This window comes from Mycteria americana, chromosome 22 (genome assembly GCF_035582795.1).
Source record: "Mycteria americana isolate JAX WOST 10 ecotype Jacksonville Zoo and Gardens chromosome 22, USCA_MyAme_1.0, whole genome shotgun sequence".
Lineage (NCBI taxonomy): Eukaryota > Metazoa > Chordata > Aves > Ciconiiformes > Ciconiidae > Mycteria > Mycteria americana.
In genome coordinates this window covers 5,560,172-5,583,723 of record NC_134386.1, presented here as the reverse complement: position 1 = coordinate 5,583,723, position 23,552 = coordinate 5,560,172, and the positions used below count along the sequence as shown (strand labels likewise).

Here is a 23,552-nt window from a genome sequence, read left to right as displayed (position 1 = left end):
GTAGGTGCTGGAACCTCCTAATGTAGGCTTTGGAGAGCGTGCAGGAATTGTATAGTGCCTTTCACCTTCTAGAAGGAAAGCAGCGCCCTGTCCGCCTGACAGACAGACAAACAGCCTCTCTGGCTGAGGCGCCGGGGAGGCAGAGGATGTGGAGGAGTGCTGCTGCTCCAGTTCTGCTCAACATAAAGACATCAAGGGTGCTCCCTCTCAGTCACAAGCAGCTAGAGCCTGTGCCTATTGCCTGTGGCATTGATGATGTTCATGTTGGGAGTGTTTAATTCATTATCCAGTGACCTTTTTACATGAATCTTAGATCATCCCAAAATCCAAATATAAACTGCCAGGAAGGAAACATTTGCATCCAATTTTAATCTTATTCTCGGAGTCTAAAGAGTGAAGTCACTTGATGTGCACTGAGAATGGAAGAGCAAAACAAAAAAGTTCTTCCCCTCTTCCACATTCTCTTCTTGCTCAGAGAAGACCAGGAGAGATTTCAAAAGAGATGTAAGAATAGCACATGCAGAGCATCTGTTGTTAACTCTACTTGCTTCATGCTGTGCCTGAGCCTAAAATCTTAAACAGCCTACAGTTAAGAGATACAGCAGAAGTAGAACCACTTCAAGTAGTCTTTAGCTGTGGATATGGTATCTGACCTCCTGCAGAGGGCCTTTGCAACAAACCCTCAAAAACCTAAATCCTGGTTTACATATATGGAATTGGTATTGCATTCATCTTTTTTTCCATTCAGTTGACTTTAATTTAAAAGGAAGTTAATGAGTTCAGTGTGCTTGTTTTTATGTAGCTTTTAATTCGAAATGTTAATCTGAACTGGGGCTCCCTCCTTAGTTTTGGTGAATCTAAAAGTTATGCTACATTATACTTGCCAATCATAAACGCTAATTTCTTCTAGTAAGGCCGTTACGTTGTTGTTCAGGAAGAACTTCACGCTGCAGGACCGTACCGTTGTGATGGCTTCCCTTCCGTTAACTACCCACTGTGGATATAATCCAGTGGTGAGAGTACTGAACTGTTTCTCTGGATGGTAGCTGGAATAGCCTAAAATTCACACTTGCCAATTGCTGGTGGTAAAAATCTGCTGTTGTAGTACAAAGGCACCCAGTAGATTGGCTCATTCTCTGCAAAATTTCAGAAGCAGAGTAGTTTTGTACCTACCGGGGCTGCTGCCATGTGGTGTAATTCTTGTTAACCATCATAGCAGGTGGAAGAGCTGAGCCATTTGGATAAGAAAGCAAGTAATCCATGTCCTTACTGACGTAGCTGTCATAAGAGAAGCTGTATTCTGCCTGTAACACATCTGCATCTTTTGTTTTATTTTAGATGCGTATTGAGTGGAGTATCAGATAGGGATAGTGCTGTCGTCTCTGACCATGCAAGTGCTAGAATGGTTTGGAGAAGCTCATAATGAATTCAGCAGAGTCATTCCTCTGCTCATCTCTTCTCCTGATGTTTTTCACATTTTTTTCCACAAACAACTTATGTTATATTTGGAAATGATGCTTCAACTTGCGAACAGCCAATGAATATGAAAAGGAGAAGAGGAGGTTGCCAGTTGACAGGCATGTTTTTTAGTCTGGAAAGTATGGTTTGGGGAACCACTTTTCTATAGCAATTGTGTGATGGTTGTGCTCTAACACATGAGAAAATGGTGATGGTAGACTGTTTTCTTTTTGGAGGGGAACACATGTAATTAATAATCTAGAATTCTGTGGTCTACTGAAAAAGTAAAACTAGCAAAAGACGTGGTTAAAAACGCTGTCTGACCTTCATGTGAAGTCCTGTGCTAAATGAGAGTGAGGATTGAGGATAAATCAGAGGAGTTACATAAGAGTCATAAGGGGAACGAGAGGGCTGAGTGAAATCTTGACTTCAAATACTCTAATGATTTCTCTTGGAATAAGTATTTCATATTAAGTTAAGGTATTATTATGAAAAGCATTGAGAGATTGACATGCAGAAGTGGTATAACTTTAATCATATATTTGAAAACATTTTTATAAGCGCTTCACGTTTTCCCTGTGTTGTCAATTTTTTGACAAGTCTTGTTTAAAAAAAAAAAAAATTGTGCTGAAAACTTCTGTTTTCTCTTTTGGACTTGTGTGTTTAATATGAGGTAATAGTACTCTAGAGGTATAGGTGCAAGACAAACGCCAGTAGTTTAATCTCATTTAATTAGATCAGGGAAAACTGAACAGAGTAGGTGAATGCTATCCTTAGGAAAGACAAAGGCTATTAACTTGCTTTGCCAGAAAACACAGGAATATGTGACTTCATTTGGTGCACTCAGAAAGAAGATAACATATAGGGGACACAGTGAAATGACCTAGCATTTCAGACCGGCTGATGTTTTAATTTGGCTCTATTGAATTGGTCATCTAGCTCATTTGAGGAGTCACAGCCAAAGAACTGGATGGCTCTCTGGGATGAGGTCAGGACTACAGCGTGTGTGTGGTGGGGAATGTCTGATAAATCTGGCCAGGGTAGACTTGATAGCTAAAAGCAAGCAGGCGGGCTTTAAGGGGTAGTTAAAGCCCCCATCTCTGATATCGCTGAGCTAATTCACAACCATCCTCCTGTTCTCATGGTTATCCCGCTGCTTCCTCTGTTGTGGCAGGGGCTGTGGAGGGAAGGAGGGTGGGCAGCCCTGAAGGGATGGTCTGCTGCAAATAGAGGCCGTTTGGAGAGTGCAGACTGGTCAGTTAGGAAGGTTTGTCTGGTGTTTACTGCTCATACAGAAGGGACTCGCAGGAAGGATTGACCAGCTTTGGTGGACAGGTAGAATGCATACTTGGCTAGTTGCCCTGTGAGTAGTGGGTAGTAGCTGTAATTATTCAACACACTTATCCTGATTTGCCTTTTTAAAGTCCTCTCTTACGGAAATGTGTTTGACTGCAGCCTTGACACTTTAAAAATTGCTCCAACACCTGTACAGAAAGCAGTTAAGTTTCCCTACACCACCAGCCGTCTCCCTTCACATGCAGTCTGTAGCATGTAATTAATTTGGTATGTTTAAAAGCATTGATTTAATTCATGTTCCCACAGTATTCCCAAGACTGGGATTATCCTGGTCTTTTGTGATATCTCCAAGAAGTGAATCAGAATCTAGTATTTTGCTATGGCAACAGACAACGTGTTTTTGTCACGGCATAGCTACTCTTAAGTATTTATGTTGTTGAATCAAATAGTTTAGATAATACGGAGTTTTCATGTAGAACTGGAATTGAGCCTTGAAACTTTATGTAAGTTTGCTCCTCTGTTGTCTGTAGGGGTCTGAGGCAGCCCTTTCATCACTTGATTATTGTTGTGATGAAAGTGTTACTCAGTGTGAAACAAAGTTAAGTTTCAAGGTAGATGGAAATGCTTTGCGGGGTATTTGTTTATACTAGTACCAGGGTTATCTCAGTTTTTCAGAAAACAGAAGCAGCAAGTGGCTATGTTTAGGAATGGGAGGTCCCTTTTGGGGCAGTTAGTTGAAGTAGCAGTGGCTTTACTTTGGTCCAAAAGAAATGCCTTCTGTTCCCCGATTCCTATTCCTAGTTAGTATTAACTTCCTTTTTGTTTGCTTATGTTTTTAGCAAAGTTTTGGCATCATTTCAGCATGACTGTTCTGAAAGGCTGGTTGACTCTTCCTGGAGAGCAGCAATACTAACGTGATGCTGCTGTGGAGGAGGCAGGCTGCCTGCAGTCAGAGCCACGCTCAGTGTCATGGGAGCTCTTGGCAGTGCCATGTAAAGCTGAGAACTCCTTCCTGGATGCTGCTTCTCTTCCACTCAGGCTAAAAACAATAAACCCTTTACAAATTGTCAAGACAGTGCTGTTCCTGTTGATCAAGGTGTGCTGCAAACTCGTGGTATAAATTGTACTGGTGACACATAGACAGCAGCAGTTACAAGTGTGTATAATAGAACTTTGATTTTATTCTTATCCTTTCACGAATGTATAAATTATCTAACAAGGTAGCAAAGTCAGGTATATCAAATTTGTTAGAAAAATGCTAGAATTCAGTTCCTCTAACTGTATTTTTGCTGCATGATTTTCAATTAAAAAAAAAAAAGCACAATTGGATTTCTGCTCTGACTTGCAAATTCTGTGATAAATATAGTCATCACTCGCCCCCCCCTTCAGTTATACTATGTCACAGTTCTTATTTGGCATGTTCTTCACTAAATCTGTTCAGACAAGCTCTTGTTTTCCCTCTTGGTATAAAGGCTGAGTAGAGTGAAAGAACAGAACCATCTGAAAGAAATGCTAGAAGATGTGCGGAGAGGAGGAGAGCCTGCAAGTGAAGAAGTGATCCTGTGGCTACGGCAGGAAATATCCATTCTCTGGCAGCCTCTGTGATAATTTTCATTTCTGAGATCAAGCTCAGTAAGAGTCAGTGTTCCAAGACTGTGTCAGGTGGCCGCAGGTGATGCACACTGTGTTTTCTGGATGCCGGTTTCGTTAGACCTGTGGGGAGTAATAAGCAGAGCTTTGACCACTTGAGCAACTGAGATCAGTCGCAAATGTGATCACTTGGCAGCTGCGGCTTGGAGAAATAAGCTCAGGGTTTGAATTGCAGAGGTCTTGAATCCTGGCTCTGTCACCAGTTCGCCAAATGGCTTACAGTTAATATATTAATATATATTTTTCCATTTGTTAAATCCTCTGATCTCACAAAGGCAGGCAGAGTAGATGTTTGTCAGGCCTTGAGAACATGGAACAATGAGCATCTGAGAAAAACACCATGAGGAAATGAGGAATATTCTTTCTGGGTTTTGAAGCTTTCTAATAAATAGAAGAAAATATGGAAGAGAACGATAAAAACGTTTAACAGTGCCTTTATTCATGAAGTATGGAATGATTTGGCAGTCTTACCCAAGAAATAGATGTGAACACAATCTTATCTTCTTGTATCTTAACATGTCCTCATGGGAACCTGAATTCTGGCATAGACTAACGTTTCCACACTTATGTTTGCATCATAAATCATTGCAATAGTTTTAAGACTAATATTTTCATGTGAAGTTAGCTTTGAAAAACCTGGGTAATGCGGCTTTGAAAGTCAGCTATCATCACACCAATCTTCATTACCATGTTGAAATCCACAAGACCGCAGACCTAAAGGAAGGGTTTACTTAATGCCTCAGCCTCCTTTGGGGGAAGCAGTTGCCCCCTTGTTCGCTTTCGAATGCGCAAGATCCTTCCTTCGATTACGGGTGATAAGTTTATGGGTTACTTGAGTGTGTGTAGTCAATGAACTCATTCTTTCGGTGACACATGTTTATTGTGACAGAGACGTCCTTCTCTTGGCTTAGTATCAGGCTTTATTGCCCTTTGTGTCCTATAATGTTAGAGCAGTTTTATTAAACTGTGAAAGATGTGTGCATGGGAAGCAAGTAGTCATGGCCAGGCACAACCTGCCCCACTCTTGCAGTGTAGCCTTAAATCAGACAGGGCTCTTTAGCCCTCTCCACTTACCGAGATGAAGTAAGACAGCGACTCTTATCTCTGATTTCTATTCTAGATCAGCCAAGATTTATGTTCTTGCTCGTTAACATCTTCCATGTTGTTCTTTAATACCGATCATCATTTGGGTTAGGGATGTTTTTTGACCCAGATTCCGCTATGTGCCTTCCCTTGCAAGAAGTTCAGGGAGCTCTGCTTGGTTTTCTGCAAGTGTCACCCTTGGCTTGTGTGTCTATGAAGTTTTGAGCTCCTGTTTGAAGTTTTCCAGGGGGCTGGGGTGTTTGCAACTTGTCTTTTGCTTGTCATTTCTCTCCTGTTTAGTAAGGATTAAGTTCACAGTGCAGTTCTTGTGTACTTGGAAAGCAGTTTCTCCTCACTGGGACGTGATGCTTGTCGCTGAGGATGATAGACATTTCAGACTTCGTTTGAATCTCTTGATTGTTTGTGACCCCTTCCAGCAATCTGACATAAACAGGATGAGCTTGCAAATCTAAGTCCCAAAGGAGAGCGGGAGAAAAGGTTGCCCTTGTTTGTTTGTTTGCTTCTTGCAGCAATCAGAACAAGCTTGATAATGTACCTTCATTTTTAGCCAGCAAGGAGCACCACAGAGCATGCCAAGGCTTGTTCACCAGTAAAAATTACTGGATTTCCTCATCTCTCCCCTTTTGATGTACTGAATGAGGAGTCTGAATTTTCAGTGTGACAGCTGTTGGGCTATCAAAACATGCAATAGACCCAGGAAAGTTTTGAGAGCTTGCAAAATCCTAATCTTTGAAAATGAAACTCATCCATGACCACAGTGACTCCTCCGTCTCTCGCATCTGCGCAGAGACAGTGGAGCTGAATGGCGATCAGGTCCTGTATCTGTGATGCATTGCTGTGGGTGTTGATACCTGGCTCCAGGCACCTATTACCTGTCACAGCCCGCAGAGGGGTTTGTACCGCAGGTGGCTAAACAAACTGACCCTTACCCACCACAGCAAATCCAGTGACGTGATCATGAAGCTCCCCAGCGCTGCCTTCACACAGCCGTGTTTCTAATCTCTGCAGCAGTCCCTTTGCAAGAGCAATTAAAACCTCCTAGAAGGTTGTCTCTTACTGTGGTTTTGTTCTCGGCTGTAGCATAAAGATAGTGAATAAGTAAAAATCCTCTGTGCTCAATGAGATCACGTCCCATTGTTTGTATCCTCCTGAGACGCTTAGTTCATGAAATTCTCCTCTGATGAAGAGTGATATCAATCAGTCCTCTAGGATTATATCCCACAAAGCTTGTACCTGGGAGGAATTTCTATTAAGATGTCAACATAGTGAGCGGGATTAAGACTGTTCTGTTACCTCTCTGGTGCTTACATGCTGTGCATAAGTGATGCACTGAAATATATTTGATTGAATTATGTTAACGCATAATTGTGGGGGTACATCTTTTTTTCAATGGGAGCATCCTGTTCTTTCTCTGTCGTTAAACAGACCTTCAGAAACGTCTCTTGTATCTGTTGCAGTGCATGATACTGCTGGAGGGAGGAGTTCTTCTGAATCTGCTAATTATTGATGAAAACTGTTTTCTGTTTTGACTGTTTAAAAAAGAAAGATAAAATGTGCACTAGTGTTGACAACGCCAGCGTTTCTAGACGGGCTCAGATGGCAGGTCCATCTGGTGCAGTGTCCCGTTCCGAAGAGCAGAGCAGCATCTACCCGCTGTGTCCAGAGACGGAGCACGCACCCTGCAGCTGGCAGCCGTGGAACGATAATCCTCCGTGTGCAGCATGACTTGGTGTCTGATACTAAAGCCCTGAAGCGTTAGGATTAACTCTTTTCCCAAGATTTGTTAATTTACAGCACTGCTGGCAAAGTATTTGCTCGTATCCAATAACTTTGCACAAATTAAAAAGGGGTGAATTTGGAGAAGGCTGCCTGGCCAGGTGCTGCCTGCAGTCTGCCTCCTCCTGCCGCTGGCAGATCTCTGAGCCGGCGCAGGGCTCTGGGAAGGGGGGCGGCTGTCGGGGTGTATTTGGGGGTGAGCAGTTTTTCACAAGCTGGGAGAAAGGTTTCCCCATTTCTTTAGGAAGAGGAAAGCAAAACAAGTATATCCGCTCAGTTTTGAAATCTCATTTCATCTCTGAATTAAGGAAATAATTACAAACTTAATTCACTTTATGAGATTGGATTTTCTAAGGTGCAACTTGTGTAAGCTGTTTGTTTTTTACCATCCTGCTGGAAGTTTATGCTTTGTCCTCTCCATGGAGGTTTTCCCCTTGTGTGGAAGTGTTTTATCCAATAACCCTCTCTGCTTTGGGGTTTGTAGCCTGTGTAATGTCACCAGTCTGTAAAGGAAAGAGTTTGTGACCTGGTTCAGAAAGAAAATAGATTTTCTGGGGTGTAGGGGGCTGGGGCACGGACACAGCTTTGTGTGTTCTGCATGATTTACTGTGTGTGGGGGTTAGCTATCGATGTGGCAGTGCTTGCAACCCTGCATAGTAGTGGCATGGAGTGTGGGAATTCTTGCCCTTTCTTGAAAGCTCAGTTTTTCCCTTCGAAGTGTGTCAGTGTACCCGAAAAGGGGCAGCAGGAGCCCTAAACATGGGAGTCCTGCAATGTCTGAGAACCTCGTTTACATGCTAGTAAAGGTCCTGTTGTCATGCACAGTAGCTCTGGAATAAATTTTCTTGAGGAAATTCTTTAAAAGGAGAACTTAAAGAGCTTAACTTAAAAAGTCCCATTTTCCCCTTTGGCTGTTCTCCATCTTCCGCCCAGCCTGCTTGGCAGTCAGCGGGGTGAGAGGTGGCCCTCTGGCAACACAGACCCCGCTCCTTTCCCTCAGCTGTAGTGGCTTTCCACGGACACGGAGCGAGGCTCCCCCGGCCCCGATGACCCACCGCCCAGCGCTTTGCCCGGCAGCGTGTCCTGCTGCCCCGGACAGAGCCGTGGTTTTGGTGGCGGGGATGGGCACTGCTGCCCGTAGCCGTGTTACGTGCTCAAAGTGCTCAGGCTTGGCACTTGTCGGCTGGATGTCACGCTGGGCGGCTGCACTGGCCGGCTGCTGTGGTATTTCATTCGTAATGAAATAATGGTTAAGTTTAAAACAAAGGCATCGCTTTTCGCATTGAATATGCTCCTCTTACCTGAAAACAGAGCTCCTTTTGACCCAAAATATTTGTAATTGCCTTAAGATCCTGATTTGTTTCCTTTTTAAACTGCCTGCTTAAATGTGCCTCAGTACCTCTTTTAAATTGGGCCATCACCAGGAGCTCAACCTCTTCCAACACCCAAAAATTTCAGGTTTCGAGCGCAGCTCTGAAAACAAAAAACAACTGCGCAAAGTCTACCCGCTCCCTGATTCCACAGGGCAAAGCATGGTGATGGGGTGGAGGGGTGAGGAAGAAGCCTCATATTATTATTTTTTTTAACCCATCCTACCTGCCTACTACAAACGGCCTATTTTCTGCCCCTAATGGTTTCTGCCTAACAAATGGTGTTTCTTTTTTACAGCGTTATGATCCTGGACTTGTTGTGGTGATGGTAAACTTAGCAGTGGTAATTTTTTATTTTCAGACTGAATTACTCCTTTTGTCATCAGTGCACCAATATGTTAGGCTTACTTTCTCTGTTGTAGCCATCATCCTTCTGCTTGGTCTTTCATTTTCCTTTCCTTTCCTTTCTTTATGCACACTTGTCTGATCCTTGTTCATTAAAGGGTATTGCTAAGAAGGGATGTTTCTGTTTGTGTTAGAACTGCCAAAATCAGTTTAAACATAAATTTCTAATACTGTCCAAACTTGATTTTTCCCCAACATGATGGGCACTAGCACTTGCTACTGCAATTTCCAAATAGATTTTGAAAAAAAAAACCAAACCAAAACAAAAAAACAACCAACAAACTTTGACTGCCTTAGAAGGCAAAAGTACTGATGCATTGTTTGTACACAGGGGTTTACCAGGGCAATGAGGCTGCATCGAAAGATCTCGATTGCTGGAGAAACAAAAAACAAAACAAAACAAAAAAAAAAAACCAAACCCAAAAACCAAACCAAAAAGAAAAAAGCTTGAAAAAAATGAATATAAATTGTTGGCGGTTGCTGCCAGCCATTCCATTTGGGTTCACCACTTACCAGTAAATCCCTGGCTGAGACGTTATGAAAGTGATATTGCACTTAGGAAGTCATTTTTATAACCTGTCTTTAATTTGGTCCTTTTGCTAAAAATTGCAGTCACTGCTTACTTTATTATACCATTGGGCGTAAGAGAAACATTTTCAAACAGAGAACACTTAAAACACCCAAACGAAAGCTCAATTCAAAATACTATTTTGGATCGGTGTGCTAACTATTTTTGGACTTGGGGGCTATATGCCTGTCAAATTTATGGGTGTATAAACAAAACCATAAAGCGATTAATTAAATTGACTTGTTTCTGAAAGAAAAACACATGCCTCTGTACTTGAGGAGTTAAAAAGACACAAGTCTGACCAGAGTAGGTTCCCTTTGAGGACTCCGTGGAGTCTGAGATCTGTGGACTGCCGCTTTTGCAGAAGTCGGAGAAAGCTGATATTGGAGAAGAGAGAAGCTGATGCCTGTACAGGTTTTCTGAGGCAGTTTTAAAGACTTTAGCCTTTTGCGCATGTGGATGGCAATGGAATATTTTTGGCATGATTAAAACCTGTAGATCTTTTAGCCCAAAGGTATAATATATGTGTATGTGTGTATAACAAAACAGTTGTTTACACCAAAACAAGAGCAATAATAAGGGAAGTAAACATTCTGTTTTTTCACTCAAGGTATGCACCGGATAAGGTAAGTACTTTTTCAGTGGGCTTACATCACAACGAACAGCGCGAGTTGTGATGTAAAAATAAAAATAATAATAATTTAAAAAAAAAGCTGTGGTAGTAAAGTGCTTGTCTGCCCCATTTTGCTTTGTTTGGCTGGTTATGAGTGGATTAAAGATATGTTTTAAAAAAAAAAATCTCCAGCATAGTTTGATTAGTTCAAAGTCAATTTTCTTCGCAACTAGTCCTTTTCACAGCTTGCAGATGACACAGCGAGTGCTAGAGCATCTCTCCGCGGGAGCTGGGGAAGCAGGTGCTTGACCACCTGGCCTGGACCCGGCGGTCGTTTTGGATGAAAGAAGTTTGGCTTCTGTGCCACGCTTCTCGGTCAGCTTTCCTTACTCTTGGGAAGGGACAAAAGTTGGGGGGAGGGAGGCTTCCACATCTTTTACAGGAAAGTCCTAATCAATTATTGATGTGGTAGAGCAGTAAAATGTATTTAATAGCTTTTTCACTTGCATCAGAAGATGAGGAAAATGTATTGCCTGATGTGGAAGCATTGAGGAGAAGGTTCATTTCTCAAGTCCTGTTAACAGCCCTGCCCTAGGACTTGTCATGGTTGAACATTAACCACGAGTATGTTTTACGTGACCAGTTAATGTTCAGAAAATACCATTTATACCACTCAGGGTGCATTTAACTGTAACCGGTTTGGAGCTGAGAAGCAGGTTTGGCTGTAAGCTGTGAGAATGGCTTGTGTTTGGTTCACTGTAGCTTTCTGGTCTCTGCACTCCAAGGCAAGATCTCTAACCACCCAAACCCAATGTGTAAAGCGAGCTGTGGCGACAGAGCGGCTGCTGACCGCCTGTGTGTGTGTTCCTCTTACAGGGAGGACAGATCCCATCCCTATCGTCGTCAAGTACGATGTCATGGGCATGGGGCGGATGGAAATGGAGGTAAGCTTGCCCGCCTCTGGCTCCTGCCCTGTACCCTGTCACTCCTTGCATGGCTCTTGGGGAGTTGATAGGAAAGAAATTTAAAAGTGAGAATTCGCGCATCAAAGGTAAAGAAAAACTTGCTCTTAAATCAACACAGCAAGAAAACACTTCTCAAAATACATACTCTGTTTACCCATGGATACCTGAGTTCTGAGGTCTGGATGCTATCCAAAATTCTTGGGCTTTGCAATTTCACTTCCGCAAAGCTGAGGCTGCTGCCCGCAGTGGACAGGCCTGCCGGGAGCCTCCATCTCGGAAGGATTAATGAACCGTTTTGCCTATGGGTTACGCTGTGGGATGACAAAAGAGGGAAAGTGAAGTACAATATGCAAAGATTCTGTTTCAAACCTCATCTTTTTAAAATTACACATTCTGGCAGTCTCAGTAGTGCAAAGTATTTATGGGACAAATTGCATCTCTTTTTTTTTCCTTTTTTTTTTTTTTTTTAAATAAAAAAGCTCGACTACGCCGAAGATGCCACTGAGCGGAGGCGTGTACTGGAGGTGGAGAAAGAAGACACCGAGGAGCTGAGGCAGAAATACAAGGTACTGAAATGGGGGCATTAACATCAAAGTTCTCGTGGGCTGAATGGGAGAGGATTTGTTCTGATAGGACAGAACTCTTCTCGTTGGGCTGCGGTAATGGTAGTAGGAATTAAGTATTCTTGATTTTTTTGTCATTGTTGAGATTATTTATATTTTAATGAACTGGTTATTCGCTTCCTGGAATTAACCTTGATGTTTGTTTAGCTGCTTAAGAGCTACAGGATAGCAGCAGGGCTTTCTCTGTGTGCTTTGCTCCTGTTCTGGAAAGAACAGTCCTAGGATAAGCAGAACATTTCCTTCCCTAGACCCAGGGCTGCCAAATTTTTCTAGTGAACCTGCCACGTTGTCAATGCAAAATCTGCAGATGCAAATGTTAGATGGGCAGTTATCAGCTGGAAGTGCAGTAGATCTTCTGTTGTTACTGAGCAAGCAGTAAGTAGTGCGTTATGTATTGTTGCATAAATCCTGCTTTCTTTGGAAAGGTACGAATGGCTCCAGGTTTGAGAAATGGATGGGCTGTATCTCTTTGGAAGAATTTCTTAGGCAGCATTAAAAGAATATATATACACACACATATATTCTGTATTTCCATAGGGTTTACAAAACCTGTGGGGTTTTTTGTAAGCCAAAGACTGTTATCTTTTTTAATGATAAAAATAGGCCATCGTGTTGGCATTGAGCATGACATGTTGGAGCATACTTGGATTAGCTGTAACTGAGTTCTCTGTGGAGACATGGTCTTTGCTAGTCCTTTAATCCACTCTTCTGCTTACCAGCCTGTAAAGTACATCAAGTCTTAGGAAAGCCTGCTTGTTTAATTGTCCTGAGATTTGAGAAGTACCGGGGTTGAAGAGGAGCCCTAGACATTAGAATAAAGTGCCAGTTTTGCATAAATTTTAATTCTTTGAGGAATAATGGAAAAGTAGTTTCAGTTCCATTAAAATTAAATATAACCATGGCGAATCTAAAATTCCATTTCACCGGTTCAACAGTTAATACTGCAGGCGGTTTATTCAGCTACAAAAATTTATAGCCTCCTTTCCTGATTTTTTTTTTTTTTTCTTAAGTTGGGACCTTGACTTGCTTGGCAAGTGAATTGCTGGTATATTTGTTCATTTAAAAATAAAAGCCATTGTAATTACTTTTAAAGCTAATTATTAGTTTGGAGCTGCATGCAGTTAATGATCTCTTCTGGCACACTTTAAAGTACAAGTGTGCTCTTAAATGGGCTTATGCAGCTGGTGCTGAACAGTTCCTCTACGTCCAGGTGCACCTTCTCCTTGAAGACGTTTCTCCTTTTTGTTGTTTTTAATGTCCTGCTGGGTGGCATGCTGCTCACCCGCTACAAAGGGAAGGTTTGGCCGTGACGTTGGCCGTTCTCGGGCAGCGTGTGGCCGAAAGCCTCGATCCCTTTCTGCAGCAAACCCCCAGCTGCCGTGCTGGGCATCTTCAGACAGCAGCTGTCGAGTACAAAGTATTTCTTCGTTTCAGAGTGGTTGGTAGGAGCTCTTGTGTGAATTGCATGTAATGATGTTTTGTCTCAGGTCTGCAGTGCGATTTATGGTAAAGTTCGTGGGTTTTGCAATTGTCTTCAAATGCAGTTGAACGTGCGCTGCTCTCAGACTGTTTTGTCTTCCTGCCACTATTCAGCACAGACTTTTTTTTTTTTTCAGGAACTCTATGGAGCGGTAGCAGTCCCTCCCAACTCGGATGTGTTTTTATTAGCATGCTTTTATCGCTAGGCTCTTGCATTTCTGTATTAATCTGTGAAAATCTCTGCAAGCCTAATTTTTTTCATTGCTCTGCAGGAGTCCATTATGTAATTGCCAACTGTGGCTGCATCCTGATTAGCCATTCAGTGAGTCTCAAAGGAATTTCAGATAACTCTGCAACCAAGAAGCAAGCAAGAAATGTTCTTTAATTCCCTTCTTTTGTATAGATTCTGATCACTCAAATGGCTGTGTTTTCATTGTTTAGCCACAGGATGCTTTCTGGAAAAAAAACCTACACGTGGCGCAGGAAGCTTGTTCAGGGTTTCAGAGGAACCTTAAATGTCATTGTTCTGTGGATCTCACACTGCTCTGTTTTCCTTTCTTGTCTTCCTGGGGACCTGCTTCAGGCTGAAAGCTCTAGATAGTTTTGTTGATTTTTTTTCTTCTTAACAAGGGCCTCTGGTAATAGATGGAAGCAGGAACTTGAAATAGATTTTTGTTTTTAAATTATTATTATTTAGAAGGTGAACAGTGCTTTAAATTGAAAACAAACCTTTTAGCAATAGAATTTTTCAGACACCTCCCCCCCCCCCCCCCCGTGTTGAAATTTTTTACATGAATTTTGCATTATAGAAAAACATGCTCAGCAATATTATTTTAATGTAATTTTGATGTGGTAACTGGGAGATAAACCATATTGCCTTGAACAAGATCTTAAATAAAAAGAAAAAAGCTTTCATAGTGTATCTTTTTTTAAATGTTTGCTAGCTCCTCTTGCCAATGCAAGGAAATTTCCCATAAGAAGCTTGTGTTGAAGACAGAAACTCTTAAACTCTTTGAGTGTGTTTTTTCTCAAATGTTAGGCTGTTTTTTCTTATATAATTTCTCTTTATTCCAGTTGAAATGCATATGGTAAATAGCTATATGGGGTATGCTGATGGTAGTACAGCATGCTTCGTAATACATTTATAGCTTTTTTTTTTTTTTTTTTTTTTTTAGTTTGTATCAGCATAAGTGCTTCCATCTTGTTAAAGTAAACCTTCCCCAGCTTGCTTGTAAAGAGCGGCGATGTTTTATTAATTTTGCTGGTGGGATTGCAATTGAAACGACCTGGCTAGAGGAAGAAGTTGCTTAGCCCTGAGATTAGTATGTGTCTTGGCATCAGTGTTTCAGAGCCTCCTGCCCTCGGCTGCTGAGCCCTTCCAGGTCTGCATCGACTGCGGCTGTGCCAGGGCTCGCGGAGCAGCACAGCACTTCCAGGCACTGGGACTTCAAGCCATTGCAGCCACTTGAGGGACTGGGATTTCCACCGAGTCCCGGAGCTTTTTGCCACTGCCAATCCAAAAGCTGCTACTTTTCCATATAGCAAAAGTGGGGAGGACGTGACCGTTGCCAATGTAGACACCTCACCTTTGCTTGGAGGTTTGGTTTTGCACCTATACAAATGTTGAATTATGTAAGGAAAAAAAATACTGTCTGCAACCTCTAAGGCGATCTCTCTCCCCCTCTTTTATTAAATGGGAACTACCTGTACCCACTCCCAGTGTAATCACTGTATTTGAGCTCAGCTTAATGGACAGCATTGCTCCTGGGAAGATTTCACTGACTGTAAAATTACAGAGAAGTGAAATAGGCTCAACGGTGTCTGAACTGTGCTTTCCCAGCCGCAGATCTGTGTGCCTCCCTATTGAATTGCAGGCAAACTGAGATCAAGCAGACATCTGTTAGCACTCAAAATGGAGGAAGTATCAGCATTTAAAGTTCTAAGATTCTGTTCCAAAAGCAGTGATCTTCCTTGGTTTGATGCGTATTTCGTGCATCTTATGCGAGCAGGCAGCTGCCAGTTTGTTTATGTGTTAGCTTGAGGCTTTGAACCTCTCTTTTTATCTCAGATGATCCAGCAGGCTCTCCCCTTTGCAGCCGCAACTGCCTTCCTGCCATCAGCACTAGATTTTTTTTTTTTTTAAGCAGTCTCCTTTTACTGATACCTGTGCTAATGACAAGTTTATGTTCTATGTTAGGAAACTGGGTCAAGGCTAGGTTGGTAGTATTGCAAAGTTATCCTTCATACCTTTTAATTTGCAAAGACAGGTCAGCTTAATAAATACAATAATCAGTGTATGCTAAGGTTTTCTTAAGGGCTATTTTTCCTTAAAGGACTAGTTCATCATCTTCCAGTTTGTTTTACAGAAATTTTAACAGAAGCATTTTTTTGTTAATTTTGCAGGATTATGTTGATAAAGAAAAGGCAATTGCCAAGGCTTTGGAAGACCTCAGAGCAAACTTCTACTGTGAACTCTGTGACAAGCAGTATCAAAAGCATCAAGAGTTTGACAACCATATCAACTCTTATGATCATGCTCACAAGCAGGTAAACAGGTGTTGATAGCACAATTCATCACTTTTATATTCATTGCAGCAGTCTTATTTGTGGTCAATACTTTGAATTTCCCCAGTGTATCTATTTTCCTTATAGCCCCAGGGATAGGTATTTTATGTCACTGGTTAAGATTCTTATGCCCACCGTACATTTAAAAAACCCAAAAGAACAAACAAAAAACCCAACTCATCAAGGAGTTCAAGGAGGCACCAAGGGAGCCCAGTTTTGAATGACCCACAGGCAGGAATGGGCTGCTGCTAAACTGGGAACAAGTACAGATGGATATGGACGGCTCCTAGTTTGCATCAGCTTTTATCATAGTACAACTTTGGAGACTGATGATACGCCACGTGTGTGCATTTTAATACTTTAGTCTGTGTTCTGTCAAGTTATTGAAAACAGACTAGGAAATAATGGGCTGTGTAATTGTAAAAAAAGGAGCACTTTCCAAATTCCAGATTGCGAATCTGTGTGGAACTGGCTTCGGTCCCAAGGTAGGGATGTACCTCCATGATACTTCATACTGCACAGTAAATAATAAAAGTTCATGTGTTAGCCTGATCTATTTGACCGTTTGAAGCTGCTAAATGAGATGTAAAGGTACAGCAGACAGCAGTGTTGTGCTCATCTAGAGATGAAATTGCTCAAAGGAGGTTTTTTGATATTCCTAGTGATAAATTCTAACAATACAAACATTAAAATACTGATAACTTCTGGAGGATGTGCTGTAGACTACGAGATCTTGCAAAATAGCAGTGAAGCAACAGCTTAAAAACAAGAATATGGCACTACAGAGTATGATTTTTTTTGTGCATTAAGTATAGGATATGGTAGTTCAAAGTAAATTCACTAAGGGAGTCTTAACAGGAAATCTCACAGCAGGGCAGTTTCTGTTTGAGTACTGTGGTGAATTGTGGTTTAATAGAATTAAGAGCAGAAATTCATTCATTTACTTTGTATTGGGAAAACAGGCTGCTTTGACCGAGCTGGTGGCACAGTCGTGATACCTGATAGCAGTGTACTTCATCTGAAGTTTTCCATCAACTTGGTTGAAACTTGAGTGCAATTACATGCATCTGTTTAGGAGGTGGAAGGACCTGTTTGTGTCGCACTCTTACAGTCTGGTGATGCAGTAGGATTATGTCAACTCCTGTTTAAAACCCTTGGGTGATTAATAGGGGGACTGACATGAGGTTGGCAAGGCTGAGGGTTTTTCTAGCATCTAGAGATGCTGTGGAAGAAGAAACAAACCTGTGGAAAGCAACCACCCCTCCTTGATTTAGAAGGAGTCATCAGTAAGGGTGCAAGAAGAGTCACCTGAAAGAAAAATGTCTTGGGAACACACAGGGTGGCGTAAGCTTCTCATCAGTAGAAAGAATTCGGGGGTTGCTCGGTATTGCTGATTATTTTTAAAGGAATTTATGTTCTTGGATAATTTGCATCCACTGCAGTAACTTCAGGCAGGCTTTGGAGAAAATGAGCCTTCAAACTCTTGCTGCATCACCCAGCATTCATTTCCAGTTGCACAGGGATTTAAACAAAGAAGCAATCATGCTTTGCTTAAGGAAAAAATTGCTTGTCCAGCATTATGTCGTGCTGAAATGTGTGTCACCCTGTTGGGTCAGTGTTCAGTAAGTGAACTTGAAACTACCTAGAAATAATGAAGGTAAATTTGCATAAGCAACACTATCTCACTTCTGTTGTTCATTATCGCTCAAGATAGGCTCATTTCTAAGTCTATTCTAAATTTTAAGGAAGTTAAAAAAAGCAAACAAACAACGCTGTGCTTTTCATAATAGGTTGCACATCGATGTTTCATATTTTGACTCTTTGGACAAGAAAGCAAGGTTATGTAAAGGCTAACATAAATTTTTTAGGAAAAACAAAGTTTTCTTAAAAGTAGGCTAATCAGTAGGCTTTCTTGGAAAGAGGAGACATTATGGTATCCTAGATAATTACAGCAAACCGGCTTGGCATATATTATCCGCAGTGTTTTGTCTTCTCAGTGGTAATTCTTGAGGCAACAGTGCTTCATTTTTGCCTTTTTCTTAGCTTGTTGAACAGATTTCCATGGGATCATTTTTGCTTTTAAGTATTTTTAGTTACACATACCCACAACATTGAAGTGTTTGCTTATTCCTTCTGTGGCTCAGTGAGCATTAGGCTGTCCCTGTAAATAGATGTTCCATGCTCAGATCCCTTTCCGCTCCCGAGTTAAAGACACTGTCTTGTATTCCAGGAAGGAACTCAGGATTATTGCGAAACAGGGACGATAGGTAAGTGTATTGATCCCTACCGGATAAATTTTGGACCCACCAACTTGTCAACACCAAACAATTAAAGGGGAGGATTTATTATTATTATTTCCTGACTATACTGGTTTCATACGGCATTCGGATATGTCTGTACCTCAACACCAAGTTTCTAGCCAAAAGGCAGTATTTCTAGATTACCTTAACTGGGAAAATAATCTTCAATTTATTATCACAAACCATTGGCCTGTTTAAGTCATTGTATTTTAAACATCTTGTTGGAGGTGTGCAATGTTGTTCTCTAGATTTTTTTATTAGGTTGATACTTGAAATGGGAAGTACAGATGTTTTAAAGAACAGTAACCCTATCTATTCACCAAATGGTCAGTCCCTCTCAGGGGAAGCTAGAGGACTAAAAGCAACTTGGGTTCATACAGATGGCACTGCAAGAGGAAAAATAAACTCAGTTCCCTTAAAGATCCTTCAGTGAGCAACTGAAAAAGGCTGTAACCATAGATGTCATAACTTTTTGTACCCTGGAAAGCTACTGATATCTTTAATGGTTTTTTTTTTTTAGCTGTAAGATCTCGAGCCTAGCAACTAGAAGGACTGGTAGCTTACGAAGGACTCCCGCCTCTGATGTTGCACAGTCCTGACTATCAACAGAGTAATAATAATTGACAGACAAATGCAAAAGAAGGCAAATGTAGAAAGGAAACTTCTCCTGCAGCTAGTGAGAAACTTGGGTAGTGAGGCATTTTTGTGCTGCTTTCTTGCAGATAAGTGATGTCCAGGTGCTTGAGAGCTCCCACAGTCCTTGAATACTCTGGACTCAGTGGGAATGTATCCTTCGGGCACTACATCTGGGTGGGCCCTTAATTCGGTTTTGGGTTTTGACATCAAGATAGAATACTTCATGTTAGGTTTGCATGAAGGTGAATGTGGGTCACCTTATCTGGGGTAGTACCCAGTTTGTGTATTCTTATCAAATAAACCTGATCTGTATTGCCCATCACTTAGAGCAGCTTGCAGAAATTGTTACGGTTGGAATTATCTTACGTGTAAGTAATGAGCATTTACAGTTAGCTTTTACTGTGGGTTTTGGGGTTTTTTTATTTCATCCAAGAACTTACTTACAGAATCTCATATACGGTCACCTCTTTCCTGTTAGCATGCCTGATGAGGGGTTGAGCTGTTTACTGAGTCACTGACCAAACAGAATAAAAACATTCACCTTCTGCATTCAGTGTGAAAAACAAACATGTTCCTGTGTGAACTTTTGCCAGGTTAACTGTGAGAACGCTAACCACTATTGAAATGCAGTCTTTTATGTAGCTTTAATTTTATTTATTTCTAAATGTGTGGCATTTTGGAGATGTAGATGATTAATTCTGCATAGATTCTCTTTATAAAAGGACAAAGGGAATGTATTTTCCATAAAGAAGTTCTTTGGGAAAGAGGGTGGAACTAAGAGCTGCAACTATAGATCTGCAGTTCTCTTCATGCCCTAATTATCTGGATCTTTTCTTCTAATGCCGACGGGGAGGGATCTGTTAAAGCACAATAAAATTACCAACACAGCCACTGCTGTCGTTGATGAGTACTGTAAATCCAAACGCTGAACTTTCTGGTTTGGGGAGAATTGGACTTGTGCTTTCCAAAAACTTGTATCTTCAAGCACAGGTTGAATGTAGAAGGCTGAAGAGAGAATCTCCAAGATACTTGGTGTTACATGGGAGGCTTTTCTACTCTAGAAATGCTTTACCCTCAAAAACCACCCAGTTTTAGTTGTTCAGCTGCTTGTTTGCTGATGGCAAACACATTTGGAGAAGACCACTTATACATGGAGAGTGTTCAGTAAATAAGTCTTCAGTGTGCAGGGCCTGGACATTGTGATTACAGGCGATGCTAGCCTCCTGAAGGGCAGGCAGACTTGTGTCGTTGGGTTATCTGTGTTGCATTAATGCGTGGTGTATTTTCCTAAGTTGAAAATGAGGTGTCAGGGAAGAAATTAAGATGAAATAAAACTGCAGTTGCATGCCATTTCCCCTCTGCTCTTTTCACTTCATTTACGAGCGTGCAAAGAATGTTGATTACCAAAACTAAGCAGGGCTTGTGTTCTCACTTATATAAAATTATAAAGGTTGCCATCCTTTGAGCTCATATTTAGCTAATGGTGTAGTTCACTCCTAGAAGCTTTTGTGGCAAAGAATCGAGCATATGTCAAAAGTTCAGAAAGCCAGAAATCTGCTGGCATGTAATGAAAAGTACATTATTATTTTATTTAATAGGGATTGGCAGACAGACTTGAGAACAATAGCAGGGGAGGAGTAGGCTCTAATGGGATTGTGCTGTCACATGAGCTGCCTCCTGTCTCAAGCCAATGCAGAAATCTCACTGTACGTGGATCCAGTCTATCCCTTTCTCCTGAATATACGGTTTGTGATGAAAGTCTTAGATCTTCAGGTCTAGTAAAGCAGTGTAGCGGAGTGCTTTTTTTATTCTGAGAATAACATGATCTCTTTCTGCTCTGCAGTTTTAGGCAAAGAATGCCTCTTGAATGGGCCTCAGTTCAGTGAAATTGTGTGGCTTTGTCACCTCAAATTGAGAAAATCCATTTACCGCTGGTCCTGAACCTGAAAAGCAATGCACTCCAGTTTGGTGCTGGGGAGGTCTTACCTCCATACCATCTCACCAGCAAAATGTCATGCATGATTGCCACAGCGTGTGCTGGGTTTTTTCCTCTTACAACAGTTTCTGAATCCTGATCGTCCCCCTTTTATTTAACCACCTTCACGTGTCTGTGATGGGCTCTCTCTAGAGCTTTTAAATGATGCTGGAGTGCAGCTTATTTAAGCTGATTTAAAGAGAATTGTAAGGTAATGGCGTTGTATGCCAATTTGGCCCCTCCTGAGCTATGCAGTGATGGGGAGATAATCCATTACCGTAGCCTCTTTGTGCTGGAGTACTGAGGTAGCTGCAGATTTTATAGGAAACCTGTTCTTTAAGAGCTCAATTTGCACTGCCATTGAAATTTAGAGACTTCTTAGTAATTTTGTTAGAAACAAGGCTGAAAACTTAAAATACTATTCTTTGTTACAAAGCTGAGGTGGGTGGCAGCTATTAATAAAACACAATACCAAGCTGAAGGAAGGCTTGAGGTAGTGAAGTACTGCTTCTAGCGTGCAGAAATTTGGACAAACTTTACTTAAGTGCTAGTGATTTGTGTCCTTATTTGCTGGTCACTGGACTTCCTGATGTGGCCCTTCTTACAGCTAAAGTAACAAACCAGCAGAATAATATTCTTGGCTTCATGGTCACTATCATCAGTTTGTAAATGTGTTGCTGCTTAGATAAACCTTCTGCTTCCTCAGAAAACACACTCCCTATGAAGAAAAAATGCTTCCTAATTTTTAAATTCTATAGTAGCATGAAGCTATATGTTTGATTTAATACAGGTTGGTGGCTCTGATCATGTTGAAGAAATTATAGTCTTGCTGAGCACCATGGGAAGACTTAAAAAGGCTGGTTTCACCCCAAGAAGATGGGTTCCCAGGGCTCCTTCTCCTTAGTTGGTGGAGAGAAGCTCCCTGAGGATGACTGAGTGGCTACGTTAAATTCTTGTTTAAATGTCTTGCTGTGTTGGGGGGGAAGGGGCAGCTGTGCGACGCCTCCTGTGGCTATCCAGCCGCTGTGAACACCCACGCATATGGTGTGGTCCAAAAAGTAATTTCGATATTAAATTGTTGGGGGATTAGGATAATGAACGCTTGCCTAAGGATTAGAAATTTCTTTAATGTAAGCCTAGCTTAAATATCGATTTAGTTCAAATAGCTTTCTGGGAAGGCTGAGACCTGGAGTATGCTGAAAAGCATTTCGTTGCTTCAGTACACTCCTTTTACTACTGTGAAATTGTACTTCAGGCTTTTAATTGCTTCACCCCAATTAGGTTTGGGGGAGGAGGGTAGGCATAGCTGTAGTTAACTCGTTATCCACTGTTCTTTGCGTGGATAAATGGCTGGATTCAATTATGCACTTGAAACAATGAGCGAGGTAACGGTTACTCTGACAGGATATTTTGAAGAGTTCTGGCTCTTTTAAAAGTTCAGTGCTAATCGGCTGCCTGTGAACGTAGCCTTCTGCATCTGTTCCTGTAGTAATTTGTTTTTACCGATGAGCAGTCTGGTCTTCTGTCGTCCCTCCTTCCCCTACCCCAGGTTGCATTTATGTAAGATAATGCAGTCCAGCCAGGTTTCTTGGAACTTGGCTCCTTGTAAACTTGAGAAGTCATTTCTGATGATAGGTGCATCATTTTAGGTCAGTCAAAGATTCTGGGCTATGTTATGTTCCATATTTTACATTCCGAAGGAGATGGCATGGTGCAGCTGTGGAGCTTTTCTATCCTATACTTACCCAGCAAGACCCTTCTTCCTTCTGGCCCCTGTGCAATAAAAAGAAACTCAGCCTTGAGATCTCTCAGTCCTTTGTAAAGTCAGCTTTGTAAAATCAGACCAACTTTTCCCCGATTTGGGGAGTAATAAATTCTCAGCAGTCTTGACACCCTGGTTAGTGGTTTATCATCTTGAAAGGCGCAGATATCAGTGTAGCTGGGTGCTGCTGTGTATTGCATATTCTGGAGTTTGCAGTGCATCGGGATAGTTTGTTTGCTTCATCACTTCTAATTTATAAGTGTTGAGAGTGGGAGGTCTGGGGGAGCAGAGACATGCAAAGGTCAGCATTTAAGGAAATGGGCATTTAATTCTGTTTTCATTAGAATTGTCTGTTGTAATGAAGGCAGGATTGCATTGTGGGCAGCTGCATCATTATCAACTGACTTTGAACCCATTTTATTTCATGGGGAGATGTTTAAGGCCATCTCTGGAGGTGCGGAGCTGGGTTTCTGAGTGCACCATTGCACCTTCCTCTTTAAAGTAAAAGGTCACAGTTAATTTCTGTTGTAAATAGCTGGGTCATATTTTTTTCCAAATGGATGAGTGATCTAGAGACTTGGCATCAAACCCCAGTTAAATAGTTTTGTCAGCTGTTGGTGACTTTAACTTCCTGGAGCATTTTAGATACGCTTTTCAAATCAGCATGAAAAAGCTGATAGCATTGCTTAGTCCATTATTTTTTTTTTCCTCCCTCTTGGAAAAAAATTTACTATTTAACATACACCACAAAACCCTTGAGCCCTTTACTTGTCCTGGTGAAAGTAGCTCTGTTATTCCAGGTGGGATCATTGCTGTGTCTGTGCGTGTATGTGTCTGTGTGTTCCCCCCTTCTGCTCCAGACTCCCTAAGCTCGGTCCCGTAGCTTCGCTGGCTCAGCTCCTTCTCCATAGAATAGCTTGCAGACACACCGAGAGCCTGTGTAGTAATGCTTGCCTTTTTTTTTCTCTCTCTTCCACTCTTGTTATATTTTTACTTTCTTTTTTTCT

General features: G+C 41.6%; 1 protein-coding gene across 6 annotated transcripts in view; it reads left to right on the top strand.

The window, feature by feature from the left end:
- The window catches only part of GPATCH8 (G-patch domain containing 8), a 58,196-nt gene that overhangs the window by 26,253 nt on the left and 8,391 nt on the right, over positions 1–23,552 (top strand). For 3 of the 6 annotated variants that reach the window (XR_012778637.1, XM_075523114.1, XM_075523115.1), the window contains 3 exons: positions 11,117–11,184; positions 11,685–11,771; positions 15,711–15,854. Coding sequence is in view for 5 of the 6 variants with exons in the window: in XM_075523114.1 (XP_075379229.1) it covers positions 11,117–11,184; positions 11,685–11,771; positions 15,711–15,854 (299 nt within the window). In the remaining variant the exon portion in view is untranslated. Of the gene's footprint in view, positions 1–8,952; positions 8,998–10,485; positions 10,616–11,116; positions 11,185–11,684; positions 11,772–15,710; positions 15,855–23,552 lie in introns of those variants that run through there. The other 3 variants (XM_075523116.1, XM_075523118.1, XM_075523117.1) reach the window with 2 other exon arrangements.